Consider the following 15,326-nt stretch of genomic DNA (forward strand, 5'->3'; position numbering starts at 1 on the left):
TGGAGTTGGGTTGTGTCTTCATTGTGTGGCCATTACTTTGAGGTGGCACAAAGGAGTGTTGTTGGGATCTTTAGTCTGACAAAAAGAAGCAAACACTTTCCTTTGATAGCTTTATTATAGACTGCAATTGTTAAGTCAATTTTTGGAGCTTTCTTTTGTGGGGAAAAGGGGTGGGAGGATTTTAACAAAGCTATTACATGGAAGTCCCCTATTGTTAACTTCATGACTGATCTATAAAGTCATCAATCATACTAGGAGACTATGAGAAGTGATTGAAATTTTTTAACATGGCAAAGAAGAAGTTGAGACAGAACTTCTTGCTTGTAGTGAGAGCTTTCAATACATGAAGTCAATCATAAGGCAGAATTGTATTATAATATTTTAAGTCTATTAATATTACAATAATAAGGATTATTTCAAGTATTTTTGTACTTAATACTGAGCATGGCAAATGAAAATGGAATGAACCCCTGTTGAACTGACATCAAGGGAAGAGCTGATGACGCATAACTTTGCATGTCACAGACATTTGTCCATAACACACAACTTTACTTGCACTTTACTGCCTACCTTTGCAAAATTAATGTAAATATTCTTAACAGTCAATTAATCAACACTAATTTTGTGCCTTGCACTCAGAAATATTGTCACATCATAATATGAAAAGTACACACTCACAGTCATACATAAAACACACACACACACTTGCACAAAACTAGTTGCTATTAAGTTCGATACTAAACTCCCATTTCAATAAACAAGGAAAAACATGATTTAACAAGTCCTGCACACATAAAATACAATTAAAAAATTTGTAGCTGCAGTTAGAAATATGAACAAATTTATATGCAGCATGTAATACAGTAGCATGCAAAAGCCACTACCCCACGATGATTCATGAAACCATCCATACACCACCAAACCAAAAAGTAAAGTTATATTATTAAAATCTTAAAAATCAGCCTGGCGGAACAGAAAGCTTTTCTGTAATGTAATCAACCCTCGTTTTAATATGAGAGAAGATATCTGAAGCTAGTTCACCCACAACTGTATATCGTGACTTATTGAAGCTAAATATGTCTTGTAGCAGGCCCATTACTTGATCCTAGAAAATTAAAAAAGAAATTAGAATAGAAATAAAGTGTTTACAAGTTCATGAGAAAGTGAGTTCAGTTTTACTTACTCGAAAATAATAACAAACTTCTCTCAGTTTTTCATCAGGCCCTAGGAATCCCCAAGCCATTAATGGTGACATGTGTTCTGAGATTGAGTAAAAATGAGACATGAATCCATAAGGGTATTTCAACATTCTTCTCTTTGCCTTCAAAACTGACCACACTGCTGTTGCCAGAGCCTGAAACAGAGAAAAAAATCCGACTGATGTTAATAATTTGGTAAATTACAACACAAGAATAAAGTACTTGATTGAATGAAGCTCTTTACCGTCTCTTTAAAACCATTTGAAAGCCATCGATTCTGAATAACAGCTGTGACTGATGACGGAGGGTTATCAAGATCATCAAATGCATCCATCAGTATGTAATCCATAACAACATCAAAGAATGTCATTGCTTTCACTCCTTTGAAGCCAAGTTCCTTCTCAACATCTTCCCAATGCTTCAGCTCTTGTAAAAACTCTAGCATCTCTTCATATGCGACAAGAAAATCCTTTGGATCCTGTGAAGTAGATGTGATAAAAAAAATTAACAAACAGAGCATTCAGCATAATGTTCAACTTGACTGAATTAAATTTCAGCGCAAAGTTTACCTTGTCAGCAAATAACAGAAGATCCACGAGAACCTGTCGGCCTGCATCAGCAAACCATTGCCATGTGGAGTGGTCCAGGAATAAATATTGGAATGCGAGACGAACACAGTGCAACTTGCTCAAGTATTCTGTGTCAGAATTGCAGTGCACCATTTCAGTTCGTAGGCATCTGCAAACACAAAATATATTGTAACATAATTAAAACCCTTCAGATATAAATGAAAATTAAATTTGCAAAAGAACTCATGGAATCTTACCTGTACGGTATACCTTCCTCTTCCAGTTTTTTAACAGCATCTTTGTAAAGAGGAAGCGTGTCAAGCCCAGGGAAGGTATCTTGAAACTCATCCAGTTCACGCAAATCTGCCACCTGGAACACATAAGTTGTTCGATTATTTTCTACTTTTCAAATTATTAGCCCTCTTCTTACGCCTAGCACCAACACTATTTTTTATCCTCCCTTCCCGCTGAAGTCAAATTTAAGGAGGTCCTTACAATGTTCAGAGCAAGAGATTCTGGTTTGAAACTTTTTCAGCACAGAGCAAATTGTCTCTCCTGCAGCCACATTTCACATTTCCTTACCCCGTCCCGTCCTCCGGAGCCAGACACGCTGCCGTCACTGTAACCACAGCCACTCGAATCGCCCACACTCATTTTCGCTGTGTTTGTGTTCCCCCTTCCTTTCAAGTGACTATTTCAATATTTTCTGAAGCAGGGACTTTCGGTTTCTCGGGCCTCATGGATTTGTCCTCACAACCGCGACAGGAAGGTGGTTCTGCTGGTTCGAGGGTCAGTTTGTTTGGATGCTAGCTCCCACACTGCCACAGCTCCTAGCCGGCAGCCCCCTTACCCCTTCCCTGCCCTTCCCCTCACCTCCGCTTGGCCGGCCGGCAGTGGCCGGCAGACTGGCACCGACGTCAACAAACAATCACACCGGGGACTCCCCCTCCCCCTCCTCCACCTAGCAGCCCGACGCCATCGGAAGCGGTAGCTTCTTGCAATCAATTTCCCAATCGCGATTGAAAGCTAGGCCCCTCGCGTCCAGTCGTCGAACCTCTGCAAATACAGTGTCAACCAGAACGTCGCCAAGACGGAAGAGGAGAGCGAGAGGCCCGTGGGTGGGGGAGGGAAGGGGGGCCACACGCGAAACAGGACCCAGCGGCCGGTCGGACCGATCAAACACTCCGCGTTGCTCGCGTTGCAACCGAGACGCGGTGCAGGGTGCAGGCCTCGGTGTAGGCCTCGGTGCAGGCTCGCGACCGCGCGGCAGCACGACTTGACTGTGCTTCTGCTACTCGCACATTATCGCCCTATCAGCTTGATGCGCGATGCTCGACGGCACCGCTGCGTTCCGCCGCGCCGCGGCCGGATGGATGCACTGACTGCTCGGTGCACTGCTCGGTGCATCGGTTCGAGGCAGGGCGGGGCAGTGGCAGGGCCCTACACTCCGCACATTGGGAAGCCCGCCAGTCCGCACTGCCGCACACACCGCCACCACGAGGCGACGAGCACCGCGACAGCGGCGGTGTACAGGGTGTTGCGCGTGTTGCGTCAGGCCTGCCGCCGCCTGCCTCGCTCTGTCTCTCTCGCACTCATGGGCCGTCCTCTAGAGGTGCGAGAGAGACAGAGCGACGAGAACGACTCTCAGGCTGCGGCTCGGGGGGCAAAACGAAGAGAAACAAAGCTATCGCGGTCAACGTTCCAGACGGTTTGTCGCAGAGAGCGCCAGAGCCAGACTCGACTCACGCCGTTGTCGCGTCGTCTCGCCGCGTCTTGTGGAGTGTCTTGGCCGGCGGAGGGGTGGGGCCCGCGGCCTCTTCACCTCAGGAGCCCGGAGCCTTATCTCGAGGACTTCTTTCGAAGTCGAATTTCTTCTCTGGCCATTCCCATGACTTTCCCCCTCAGACGGTCCTTCTCGAGGTCCTTCCCCGCGGCGTCCGCCGCGCCACAGCGTACCCACCTCGTCCTGCGCCGACACGAAGGACTCCGGGGTGGACATGACCCCCGTGTTGGTGTTGGAGCGGTACTCGGACAGCGAGGCGGCCACGCTGCCGGCACCGCGGGCAGAGCTCTCCGCCTTGAAGAGGATCGAGCGCTGCAACAGAACAAGAGACATTCCTTTATTTTCACGACCCTTCAAGGCGCGCGCGCACACACACGCTAGGTTCCCATCGTCAAAAAGCAGGGCATCGCGACGGGCACGCGGAAGCAAAGAAGGGAATCTTATCTTCATTATTTGCTCCAAGAATGAGCAGTCTCGGCATTTTCTCCACATTGGAATGGGAGGTCGTGGACGCCCTTGCTTGGGCTGGCTTGGGCCCTGCTCGCTGCCAGGGGAGGGCGCGACGGCCGGCGGGCTGGCTAGCCTGCCTGAGGCGCTGCTTGGAGGAGGCAGGCGAAGCAGGCGGTTTTGGATGTGGGTTACCGGGGGCAGCCTCGTGCTTGGCGGGGTGCATGGCGGGGACGGCGGCGCGGCCCGCAGCACGTGCAGCAGCACCTCCGCGACGCGCCGCCAGGGGGGACGGGCGGGCTGGGCGGGGCGGGGCGTGGAGGTCGCGGAGGCCGTGGACAAGGTCGGCATGAACCTGACCCGCTTGCGGCTCAGGGAGGGGAGCTGTGGACCAACATTGGAGGAGAAGCGCCAAAGCGACAAGACGGTCAGTCTGTCTCTCTCGCACCCCTAGGGGGTGCCCCGTGAGTGCGACAGAGACACAGCGACTCCGCTGCATTGTTCGGCAGCAGAGCGCGACGCGGCTAGAGGCAGCGCGGACCGCCCGGAGGGTAGGCAACCCATCGGGCACGGTGGTTCGACGGGCCGGCCTGCGCGCGGGGGTTCGCCGTTCGCCGACGCCACGTGACGTCACTACGTCACCTCATCGTGGAAGAGCTGGTCGCCCTGCTCCTGCAGGCGGTACGCGTCGTCCAGTAGCTCCTGCAGGTGGGCGGTGAACTCGGCCTCCTCGGCCGACGGGATGGCGAGGGTGCCGCCGGCGCGGCTCTGCTGCTGGTACGCCTCCAGCACCTCGTACCAGTACGAGATGGCCGTCTCCAGCGCCTCCATGCCTGCGGGGAAGAAAACACACCGTCGTTAGCGAACGTGCGTGGACATGGCGTCGCGGCCGGAGGACCAGGAAGGCATGCCCGTCTCGTGTATGAACACGACGAGGACGACGACGAGGAGGTGGTGCAGGCAGGGCAGCACGCCGCCTCGTTTGTTCGCCTTGTTCCGCTACGACTTGTACGGACTAACGGGAACCGGGGAACCAGGAGGCTCTTGGCAATGGGTCTGAGCCGTGTCGGCGGGAACGCCGCGCCGCGCCGACGGCCACCTTTGGCGGCAAATTAGCGCTCCTCGCTCCTTGACGCCCCTTCCCCTTCCCTTCCCCCTGATTGCCCGGCTTTGCTGACTCTTCTCTACAAAGACGTCTTGTCGTAATGGCGGGTAAACGGCCACCTCCTGTCCGGCCGCGACGCCGCCTTCACGTTCATCCGGGCGGCGGGGGCGGCGGGGGCGGCGCACGACCAGGCATAGGCAGTGATGGCAGTGACGGCGCATCATTTAGGACACCGGATGGCCGAAAATGGCAGGCGTCGCGCCTGCGTCTAGTCGTCGCTGCCGTCGCGGTGGTCGCTAGGTGCCCGTCTAGTCCCAGCGCGGTCCGCCAGGGGGCGCCGTCATCGCCACCGGAATGCATGAGGTACCTTCCTTCCCTTCCCTTTCCCGCGCCGCGCCCCCGCCACGGGGAAGCTGCAGAGTAGGTCGGGGTGTTGCGGGGGGCGGGGGGCTGGAGGGAGTTTGGAGTGTCCGCGGGGGGCGGGGGCGGGTTGGGGGCGGCATGACGCAAGTTTCAAGGTCGTGGAGGATCGATCCAGGGCTGTGGCTCTGCCCGGCTCTGCCCCCCCGGGGGGCCCACCACAGGAAGGGGAGGGGGTAAATGCGCATCAGTGGGGCCCTCGTGCTTCTGGAACGTATCGGGCCAACTCAGGGACCCTCGCCAGACCCTCGCGGTTCGAGGGGTCTTTGTGTGGGGCGAGGCGCGAGTGGCGCGAGGCCCAACAAAAAGGACTGACCCCGGCCGCGATACCCCCTGTCACTGGCGTGTGAACTCCACGCGGGGTATCGGCACTCGGCGTGCGTCTGCCAGCGTCTCCAGCGAGCGGTGCGCGAATGTAGGTCATCCCTTTCTGGAAACCACTGGAAATGGGGAGGGCACGCGCGGCGCAGCGGCGCGCCTGCAAGCAACGCACGGGGGGAGGAAGGGGCCCAGCCACAGAGCACAGAGCAGCGGACTGATTCCGAGAGTCGCTCTGACCCTCTCACACTCGGGCGTCCCGTGAGGTGCGAGAGAGACAGCGCGACGGAAACGACTCTCGGAGTCGGTCTACAGGGTTAGAGCACGCGCGTTCGTTGGGGCTGGAGGGGGGCGGCGGCAACGGGGTGCGAGCGGCTAGAAAAAAGACCCGGCGACGGGAAGGCGATAGAAACAAGTGGATAGAGGAAGAAGAGGAGAGAGAGAGGGAGGGGAGGGGGAGCACAGCACGACAACGAAGGACGAACGAGGGTGCGCGGAGGGGCCCTGGATGGGGGCGGGGCGGAGCGGGGCGAGGCGCGCGGACGGGGGTCGGTAAAGGGGCCACCGATGGAGTCAGGACGTCGGGGATTGGCTAGTTGGAGAGGTCATGGAAGGGGGCCGGGGAAAGGCCGCCAGAGTGGAGTAGGAAGAAAGCCCTGGTCCGTGCAATAGAGAGAGACAGAGAGATGGCCATTCTCTAGGGATTCCATTGAAGCTCGCCCAGGCGGTGTGCTGGAAGCAGCTGGAAGCAGCTGGAAGCGCAGTGAATGGGCCGGGCCACCAATATTGACGAATTAAACAGGCAGGCTGCAACAGGGGAAGCCCGCCCGGTCCGGTGTGCAGACAGGGCTGCCACGTCCAAGGGCCTAGGGCCTGGGGCCTCGCCGAGGCCTAGCCGAGGCCTAGCCAAGGGCTGCACTGCGTCACTGCAATCGAGGTCCTTCCGGTCCAGCCGCCCGCAGGCTGACTTCGAACAATCGTCGCTCTGTCTCTCTCGCACTCGCGGCGCGCCCCGAAGGGGCTCCGAAGGGGTGCGACAGAGTCAGAGAATCAGTCCGCTCGCGCGGCGCGCGCTCTAGAGAGCCCTTCCCGGCCACGCTGATCCGATGATTGGGACTCGACCTCTCTCTCCTCTCGACGCCCCGCGACCTCCTTATTGTCTTGTTGTTGTTGTTGTTGTTGTTGTTGACGTCGTCGTCAACCATCAGAATGGTCCATCCCTGCGTTTGATAGAAACCCCTCCCGCACCTGGCGACACGTCCGATTGAGAACAACGGTGAAATTTGCGTGTAAATTGTAAAGTCGAGGGGCCGTACCGCCGTACCGGGGTCCGCCCTGAATAGCCAACGTCCTGGTTTCGCTATAAATAATTCAACGTCGAATCGAGCGGCGCGTGCATTCCTCGTGTCGCGACGTCGCGCGCGAAATAAGGCGACGCGGCGACGCGTCACGCTTTTCTCCAGTCAGTCACTCCGGCGTCGCGCTGTCTCTCTCGCACCCTTACGGGGCGCGCCGTGAGAGCGAGAGAGACAGCGCGACGGCGCGGAGTCAGAGGGCAGGTGCAGCTGCACCGGCATGCACGGCAGGCCTTCAGAGGACCTTCCAGCTCGCTTCCAGCCTCCAGTGCCGCAGACTTTATCTCATCCCAGATTCCAGTGTGCTTCCAGTGGGCGCTTCCGCAGACTTCACTTTACAGCTTCCAGTGGACCCCCATCACCTCCGGCTCCTACACTCTATTTTGTCCAGTGCCGGCAGCGCCATTGCCAGCGCCACCGGCGCCACCAGCACACTGATTCCGAGAGTCCTTTCCAGCGCTCCGTCTCTCTCGCACCTGTCCAGAAGGCCCCGCGAGTGCGAGAGAGACAGAGCGACGAAAACGACTCTCGGAATCAGTCCCGACGGCGCCGCTCCACTCGGCCCCACGCCACTGGCAAAGTAAAGTGTGCCGGACAGGTCATCCTGTTCGTCACGTGGCAGCGTGCCGTCACTCCGTCACTCTCAATGCGGTAGCGGTCAGGGAGAGAGAGAGAGAGAGAGAGAGAGAGAGAGAGAGAGAGAGAGAGAGAGAGAGAGGAGAGAGAGAGAGAGAGAGAGAGAGGGGAGGGGGGAGGTGTACAGTGCAATGGAAGGCCGACGAACTCATTCGGAAGGAGCCCGCTGCCGGGTCATTCATTCATTCATTCATTCATTCATTCATTCTCGGCCACTCATTCATTGGCCTGATCATCCATCCGCTGTCCGAGTGGGTGGCTCCTCTCTGCCTGACCTGCCCAACGGCAAAGAAGCACCCAGCAGCCCGCGGGGCACCGCGAGGCACGCCGCCGCGGCCCGCAACAGGTGTCTCCTACACCTGTGAGTGCGGACGGAGCGGTCTGGTTTCAGAGACCACACACACACACACACACACGCCGTGGCCCCGGGTTCGAATCCGCGCACCGCCACGCACCTATTTTTGTCAAGCGAGGACTCTTCCGAGATGGATCACAGTCACTTGCTCTCACTGCTAGAGAGGTTTCGAACTCATCGGCAAAGTAAAAGAGAGAGAGAGAGAGAGAGAGAGAGAGAGAGAGAGAGAGAGAGAGAGAGAGAGAGAGAGAGAGAGAGAGAGACGGCGTCACTATGCGTCCCGCCCAGTCATTTGTCTCCACGTGTCCATTAACAAAAGACGGATGCACTGCCGACTGCATCACGAGGAACCACGCGCGTTTGCAGACCTGTCATTAGAATGTCACGCCGCGGGGCCGAGGGGGGGGGGGAGGGGGGGGGGCGCTACGTGCCGCCAGGCTTCCGGTCACATTAGCGCAGTGTGGCCGCGCGGACAGCGGCATCCGCGATGGCACACTTCGTCCACGCCACTGTCACCGCGACATGCAAATTAGACCACTTCGTTTTGGCACGACCGATCGGCATTTTGGCGATTGCATGCCTGCAGTTTATCAGCCGACCGCGGAAATTGAGTTGATCGCGTTTCGTGTTTGTGTTTTTGGTCGTGCGGGGCCTCGCAGTGCACTGCACGCGACTCCGCGAAAGCAACCCTTGCCGTGCGGCCGCGCAGTGGCTCGAGAGCGAGCCGAACCTTCCCCTCCCGAACGCCCCCCCCCTCCCCCCGGTTCGTGTCGCCCCAACCCCTTCGGCCGCCATCCGACGACGACGACGACGACGCGGCGACGCGACGGCGCCACCCGTACAAGGACCCTGGCGGGGCGGGGCGGGGCGGGGCGGGGCGGTGTCTGGACTCGAGTCCGCCAAATAAACAGCCACACTCAATCAATATTTGGCAGTGCTTTGAGTTGCGGGCAACGCGGGGCGGCAGGGGACTTCGCCTGGAGCAAGCGCACCGCTGCCTTTGGCTACGCCACTGCCGGTCTCCGTCTCTCTCGCACTCATGGGCCGTGCCGTTAGCGAGTGAGAGAGACAGAGCGACACGCTGGCCGTGACCTCTTTCGGCCGAGCAATTTACCAAGGGAGAGTATATATACCGAATAAAATAGCGAAACAGAAGGGAGAGCTTAAGTGGAGGACATAGGGCATAGCAGAGCAGGCGGACAGGCGGACAGACAGACAGACAGACAGACAGACAGACAGACAGACAGACAGACAGACAGACAGACAGACAGACGGCTCGCGCTGAGAGATGGCCGGGATTTGCATGGGATGCGGGAGGGCGGCACACTGTGGGATCAAAAGGCCTGCCTCAATGTAACGAATTTCATCGAGGCTGCTGCTGCTAGCTCAGGCAGACCGTCCACTCTGAGTTGGAAAGCAGTGAACTTCCTGCAACTCCCGGCCGGCGGCCCTGCGAGGACAGGGCACCGAACGGCGTTGAGCAGGCGGCAGGCCCTTGGGCCTGAGCTAGCGAAATTCCAAAACTTGACCCGAATTCGCAGCAACACCGCATCCAAACCAAGGCAGGGAAATCGCACTCAGTAGCGAGGCGGCATGCTGAACGAGACTTCCAGTGATACGCCCCGACGTGTCGGCGCACTGGAGGCGTCGCTCGGTGCCAATTAACGCTGGCCTTGTTCTCGGCTACTGGCACTTCGTTGGCTTCGCTGGCACTCCTCTCGTCTTCAATTATTGACTGCACCTGGGGCGAGACACGCAGAGCGTCGCGGCGCGTCGCGGAGCGGAGTGAGATCGCGCCGAGGATTGGTGAACACGTTGCATGCACTCGAGAAAATGAGAGCCCGATTCATATCCATTGAGACAATGCATTCGCGTCCAGCGAGCAACGCCCAGCAGTTCAAGGACTCAGCCGCCTCCCGCCTTTGACGCTCCGGGCGCACTTCTCTGAGTCAGACTTGGAATGTGTAATTTTTTCCTGGAGGAAGAAATTCACTGCCATGACTACACCGAAAGGCGGATGCAACAGCTTCTAAAATCGTATCCGGTTCCCGTAAAGGGATGACTTCTGAAACTGAGCCCGAAAAAGTACGTGAATGTGACATCACCGGGACGGCCGCGCAACCGGTGCGAATTGGAATGTGAATCACACTCCGATGGCTTCCACAGCTTCCACACACAGCCGCGCGGCACAGGGTCAAATAGTGACGCACTGCCCCGCCTGGCCTCCGCGCCGGCTAGAATTCCCTGGCCAAGGGCAACGCGGCTGTCGCCTTAACACCCCCCCCCCTTTTCCCTCTCATACACTTTGTAGCGCGAAAACCGAAACCCGCGCGCGGCTGGGTGTGCGTAATCCAGCCTGAAAGAGAAGGAGCTGGCACAAAAGGAGAAACTTGGAGGGGATTTGAACCTTCGCCGCCCGTCGGAGAGAGTGCCCCGCAGCACTGCCACGCCAGTAGAGCGTTGGCCGCGCGTTGAAGAGTGGACCAGAAGACCGGCGGAAGAGTCGCTGAATGGGACTCGAACCGAACGTGTGACCCCACCAATGGATTGCTCTCCGAACGAGGAATCCATTGGTGGGGTCACACGTTCGATTCGAGTCCTGCTTAGCTCAAAACGCGTGTAGAGTTTCGGCCGCCTCCACCGGTCTTCTGGCCCACTGTGTCCGAGCGTCGGCAGCGTGACGTCAGACCGCTTGGCGAGGTCAGTGAGTCAGGGAGGGTGACTCATCCGCGTCGCGACGCATTGCGTCCATTCTCGCGCCGCGGTCCCACACCGGAGTTCGATATTCGAGTTCGAGATTCGTTTCTCGATTCCCGAATCGAAGCGGCGGTCAGCGCAGAGCCCGGCCAACTCACCTCTTCGACGGTCCGCACCCTCGCCCCTCTCCGACGCCCTGGGGCGCTTTGGCCAAACATAATAACCTTCCCCCGGCGTCCTTGCCACCCTCCGGCCTCCACACGCCTTCGCACGCGGCGGCGGTCATTTCGTGGTGTCCTTGCACGGCCACCACACTACAGGCAAACGACGTCATAAGCCCTAATAAAATAAAATAAATTCCAGTGTGCCCTTCACTTTTTCGGCGTCGGCGGCGGGCTGTCCTTGCCTTTCGAGGCCCCTTCGCAGCCTGGTTGGGTCAAAGCGGCCCGCAGTGAGCCCTGCAGGGCGCACAGTGGGCCAGAACCGGTCCTCTGGCCCACTGTAGGGCGGGGCGGAGCGGGCCTGATGACTGGCGGGCTGGTATTTGCGCTGCCTCCCTCCGCCCTCGCAAAGGCCGCTCTGAAAAGACCAAAGACCCGGCGCAGCACTGCACAGCACTGCCCCCAGGATTACATGTTGACAGAGGCAATCTCTGCTGGCGACTAATTAAAACAAACTGGCCAGCCTGCAGGCAGAGTCCCCCTGCAGCCTGCACAGTGTGCCTGCCTGCACAGTGTGCCGGCCTCGCTGCAGCCCGTATTACAGTGGTGGACCCACGAGGACCGCGAGGACCGATGCCAGTGTTCGGGGACTAATTGGGCCGGAACAGGAACACGCCCACTGCCTCGCTCCGTCTCTCTCGCACCGCTACGGGGCGGCCCACGAGTGCGAGAGAGACGGAGCGACGACGGAAGCACTGTCGCGTGCGAGGAGAATCTGGCCACAAACTCGCACTAGTACTCCTCGGGGACGAATTGCACCGGGCGTGGCGACCGTAGTCCACGCGTATGACCCGCCGAGCCCGCCGCACCCCCACGGGAAGAAGAAGAAGAAGAAGAAGAAGAAGAAGAAGAAGAAGAAGAGGGAGGGCCCCGATGAGGAATTCAAGACACAGGACGCGACAACTTTTTTCATCACGAAGAAGGGCTAAATGGGGGGACGCGTGTGATCAGGCCAAGTGGGCCCCTCCGAGGCCCCAGGGGGCACTCGGTCACGATGACGGCCTGCTAGCTCCTCGTCACGTCACGTGACGAGATATTTGTTTTGACGCGACGTGACGAGCTGGATGTCGCCGATTAGCGATAAGGACATGCGTTATGTCAGTCACCTGCACGGCCTGCGCACAGCCTTGCGGGTGACGGAGTGACGGGCAGCTCTAGGACGCGCGGGACACGCAATCCAGCACGGCTCGCGTGCGCATAGCGCGCCTGAGTGACCGCCTGTGTCCACAAGGGAGCCCTAGCGCTCGCGCCAGGCGACAGGCCCAACTGATTTCCGCCCTGCAAAAGTTAAAATGGCTCCCGAACGGTGAGAGCTAGCGACTTCCCGCGCGGGACAACTTCCTTTTAAAATTCGATGCCCTGACGATTTCATCCTGTGCACGAGGCTCGCCAAGCTCGCCGTTCTCGAGATATCGCGAGATATCGGCACCTGGAGTTTGTTTGTCCAACAGGGCTCGCGTGTTGTGCCGCGCAGCCTTGGCAGCGGGAATGGGACTTGTCGCCATTTGCATGGCTGAGGATCGTGGATGAGCCCCCCAGCCAATCGCCCCGTCCTGGTCGCTCCGCGTTGCCGGCCCGCAAGTGCGACAGGGACGGAGCTAGGGCGTTACGTGATTCGTGGACGGACCCTTGCCCCCAGCGCTGCGGGTGACAGCAATAGCCTCGTGCACTTCGTGCCCAAAGGCCAGGGCGGTAGGTAGTGCCGGTGGCGGGTTAGCTTAGGACCACAACAGCGCTGGGCGAACCCTGCCGAACCCTGCCGCCAAACGAGCACCATTTTCGCGTGTGTCAGCGGCAACGCAGAGGTCAGGTGAACTCATGCACCTCCACCATAAGTCATGTACTTCCAAGGCTCCCACGGTGCGGCCTGTCTCATCACCCTGGTCCTTGTGCCGCTCGGGAAGGACAATAATACCGACTTATTGGATCATGGACCCTTCGGGAATTCTTCGGGGACCATTCGGCGACCCTTCGGGACCTTCGGGCGAGTCACGCCGAAGCGGCCGACTTACAGAAAGCACTACACCATCAAAAGAAGTCAGTCTAGTACACTCACGGGCAGACCTGCTGTGTCGGCATGGCGGCAGCACGGCACTGCCACGTGAGTGCACAGAGTCAAATATTGTAATTTCAAAACTAGATACCGAGATGACCGACAACCGACAGCGATAAAGAAAATTACTTTAAACGGGGGGAATAGCTGCAAGACTTGTCAGGGATACCATTCCGTCGGGGCGGACGTGTTTGGACTGTCCAGGACAGGTGCCTAGCACGCACACCGATGCACACCAACGTCACACAGACAGAGAGACACACACACAGACGCGCGGGCTTGCGTCAGGTGGGAGAGCCAGGATCATCCCAATTTATAGGCAACACGACCCGTCCCTTAATACACCGTCATCGCCACCTCGTTGGCAGCGGCGGCCGGGCGTGGCTGGTCTTTCGGCCCTGTCTCTCTCGCACCCATACGGGACGCCCCGAGTGCGAGAGAGACAGCGCGACGGGGCCACACAGAGGGACCGCGCACGGAAGCGACAGATTACGGCCGATCTGGCTCCTTGTTCATCGCATTAACAACAAAATGATCCCGAACGCCGCTTTTAGTGTTATTTATGGAAGACAGTGCAGGAGCCGGGACGCGTCCGCTAGCTTGCGGAAATGACCAACAAATGCAGTCGCGGCGCGGTAGCGGGCAGTCTGATCACTGCTGTGAAAAAGCCATAGTTTGGTACGGAAAATGTCTGAAAAACGGGAAAAGTGCAGGGTTTCATGTAAAACAGGTACGGAAACCTTCTTAGTTCTTCAGGTAAATATTGGCCAGACATATTCCGTACCTTGTTTTTCTGTACATACTTTTTTACAAGCAGTTGGCTGGCTAGTTGTGTTTGCCACGTCAAAGAGTCGCGTTAGCGGGATTAGAAAATGGAATGCAAACACTTGAAACCAATAAGTCGCCGGGCTGACGGGCGACGCGACGCGGTGCAGCGGAAGAGGTCACTCAGGCCGCCGTCCTCTCGGAGGGCCTCTGGGCTGGAGCCTCTCGGGGGGCTCTTGAGGTGGCCTGACATTTACACATCCTGGCACGGCCATGGCCGAGGCGGAGGCAATGCCAGAGGCACACACCAATTGCCTGGCATTTTACATCCTTCTTCGTGGCCGTCACCGCCAGCCCCTGCAGCAGGTGTGGATGACGTCGGCCTTGCCGTCCTCGCGCGCGTTCTTCCACGTCCCACTGCATGCTGCGCAGCATCCGGCCGTCCACGCCGTGAAGGGTGGAAACACAACGAGCGCAGACGCGAGCAGCCGGGGCACACCGCTAAATCTTCATTCGCCCCGTCGCCTCCAGTGCAATCTTCGTCATCAAGCCTCACTTGCTGTGGAGCAGGACGAGTGCCGCCGTGCCGACCGGGGCACCTGGCAACGCAACGTCACACTGGTGCTGGAGTGAGACAGAGCGACGCTTTTGGGCCAGGATGCCGGCGGCTCTCAGCTATTTCTGTAGTCCCTATGGCCCACATTGAAATGACCCTGACACTTTGAGGGCAGCACACTGGTAGGGCACAGCCCGCGGGCACAGCCGGCAGGATCGCAAATCTTTGATCAGCCAGCGGCACAACCTTTATCAAGCCAGACGTCCCCCACCCCTTTACAATTTAAGTTTCCACCACTATCGCCGAGTTCAGCAACGCCCGGCTACGCCACTGACGGACACACGCCGAGCCCCGGCCCAGGCCCTCCCCTTGGGGGACTCTTGGGGTGGTTTCTAATGACGGTTCGAATCGGGTCACACGTCCTCGGGCCTACACTGGGGGAGGGAGCGCCGGCCGGAACCAGCAGCCTGCTTCCGTCGTCTATTTCGCCGGAACAGATTCCCACCAACTGTTCCCGACTAGGGGTGGGCGGTCAGGCCGCCTGCAGTGCAGGGCGCAGGATCACAACTTTCTTTCGCGTCGTCCACATTGTGTCACGTGATTCAAAGCTCTGTCACACTGGCACAACTAAAGCGTATCTCTTGTAAGCTTCAAGAGAAGGAAGTTCGACTACTCGCTTCATGAAGCGCAATGTTCTCAGTGTGATGGCGTGCCACTGCAGTGCGAGAGAGGCAGACGCAGTTCGAGAGAGCAATCCGTGGGGCGTCGAGGGGCATCGTCCGAGACTGCGTCCAACTGGCCGCGCTTAGGGGCGGGTCCCGTTTGCGATTCTGGACTGGCTTTCACA

The 15,326-nt window shown here is 57.8% G+C and overlaps 1 protein-coding gene across 1 annotated transcript in view; it reads right to left on the reverse strand.

The window, feature by feature from the left end:
- Positions 1-96: 96 nt before the first annotated feature.
- Positions 97-15,326, reverse strand: part of LOC117639211 (mitoguardin) — a 63,584-nt gene continuing 48,354 nt past the window's right edge. The window contains exons 4-10 of the mRNA XM_034374652.1: positions 4,641-4,831; positions 3,729-3,863; positions 2,026-2,138; positions 1,769-1,937; positions 1,444-1,677; positions 1,184-1,354; positions 97-1,105 (exon numbers count right to left, since the gene is read on the reverse strand). Of these exons, the coding sequence (XP_034230543.1) occupies positions 959-1,105; positions 1,184-1,354; positions 1,444-1,677; positions 1,769-1,937; positions 2,026-2,138; positions 3,729-3,863; positions 4,641-4,831 (1,160 nt within the window). The 3' untranslated portion in view covers positions 97-958. The remainder of the gene's footprint in view (positions 1,106-1,183; positions 1,355-1,443; positions 1,678-1,768; positions 1,938-2,025; positions 2,139-3,728; positions 3,864-4,640; positions 4,832-15,326) is intronic.

The sequence above is a fragment of the Thrips palmi genome, unplaced genomic scaffold, assembly GCF_012932325.1.
Source record: "Thrips palmi isolate BJ-2018 unplaced genomic scaffold, TpBJ-2018v1 HiC_scaffold_11, whole genome shotgun sequence".
In the NCBI taxonomy this organism is placed as follows: Eukaryota; Metazoa; Arthropoda; class Insecta; order Thysanoptera; family Thripidae; genus Thrips; species Thrips palmi.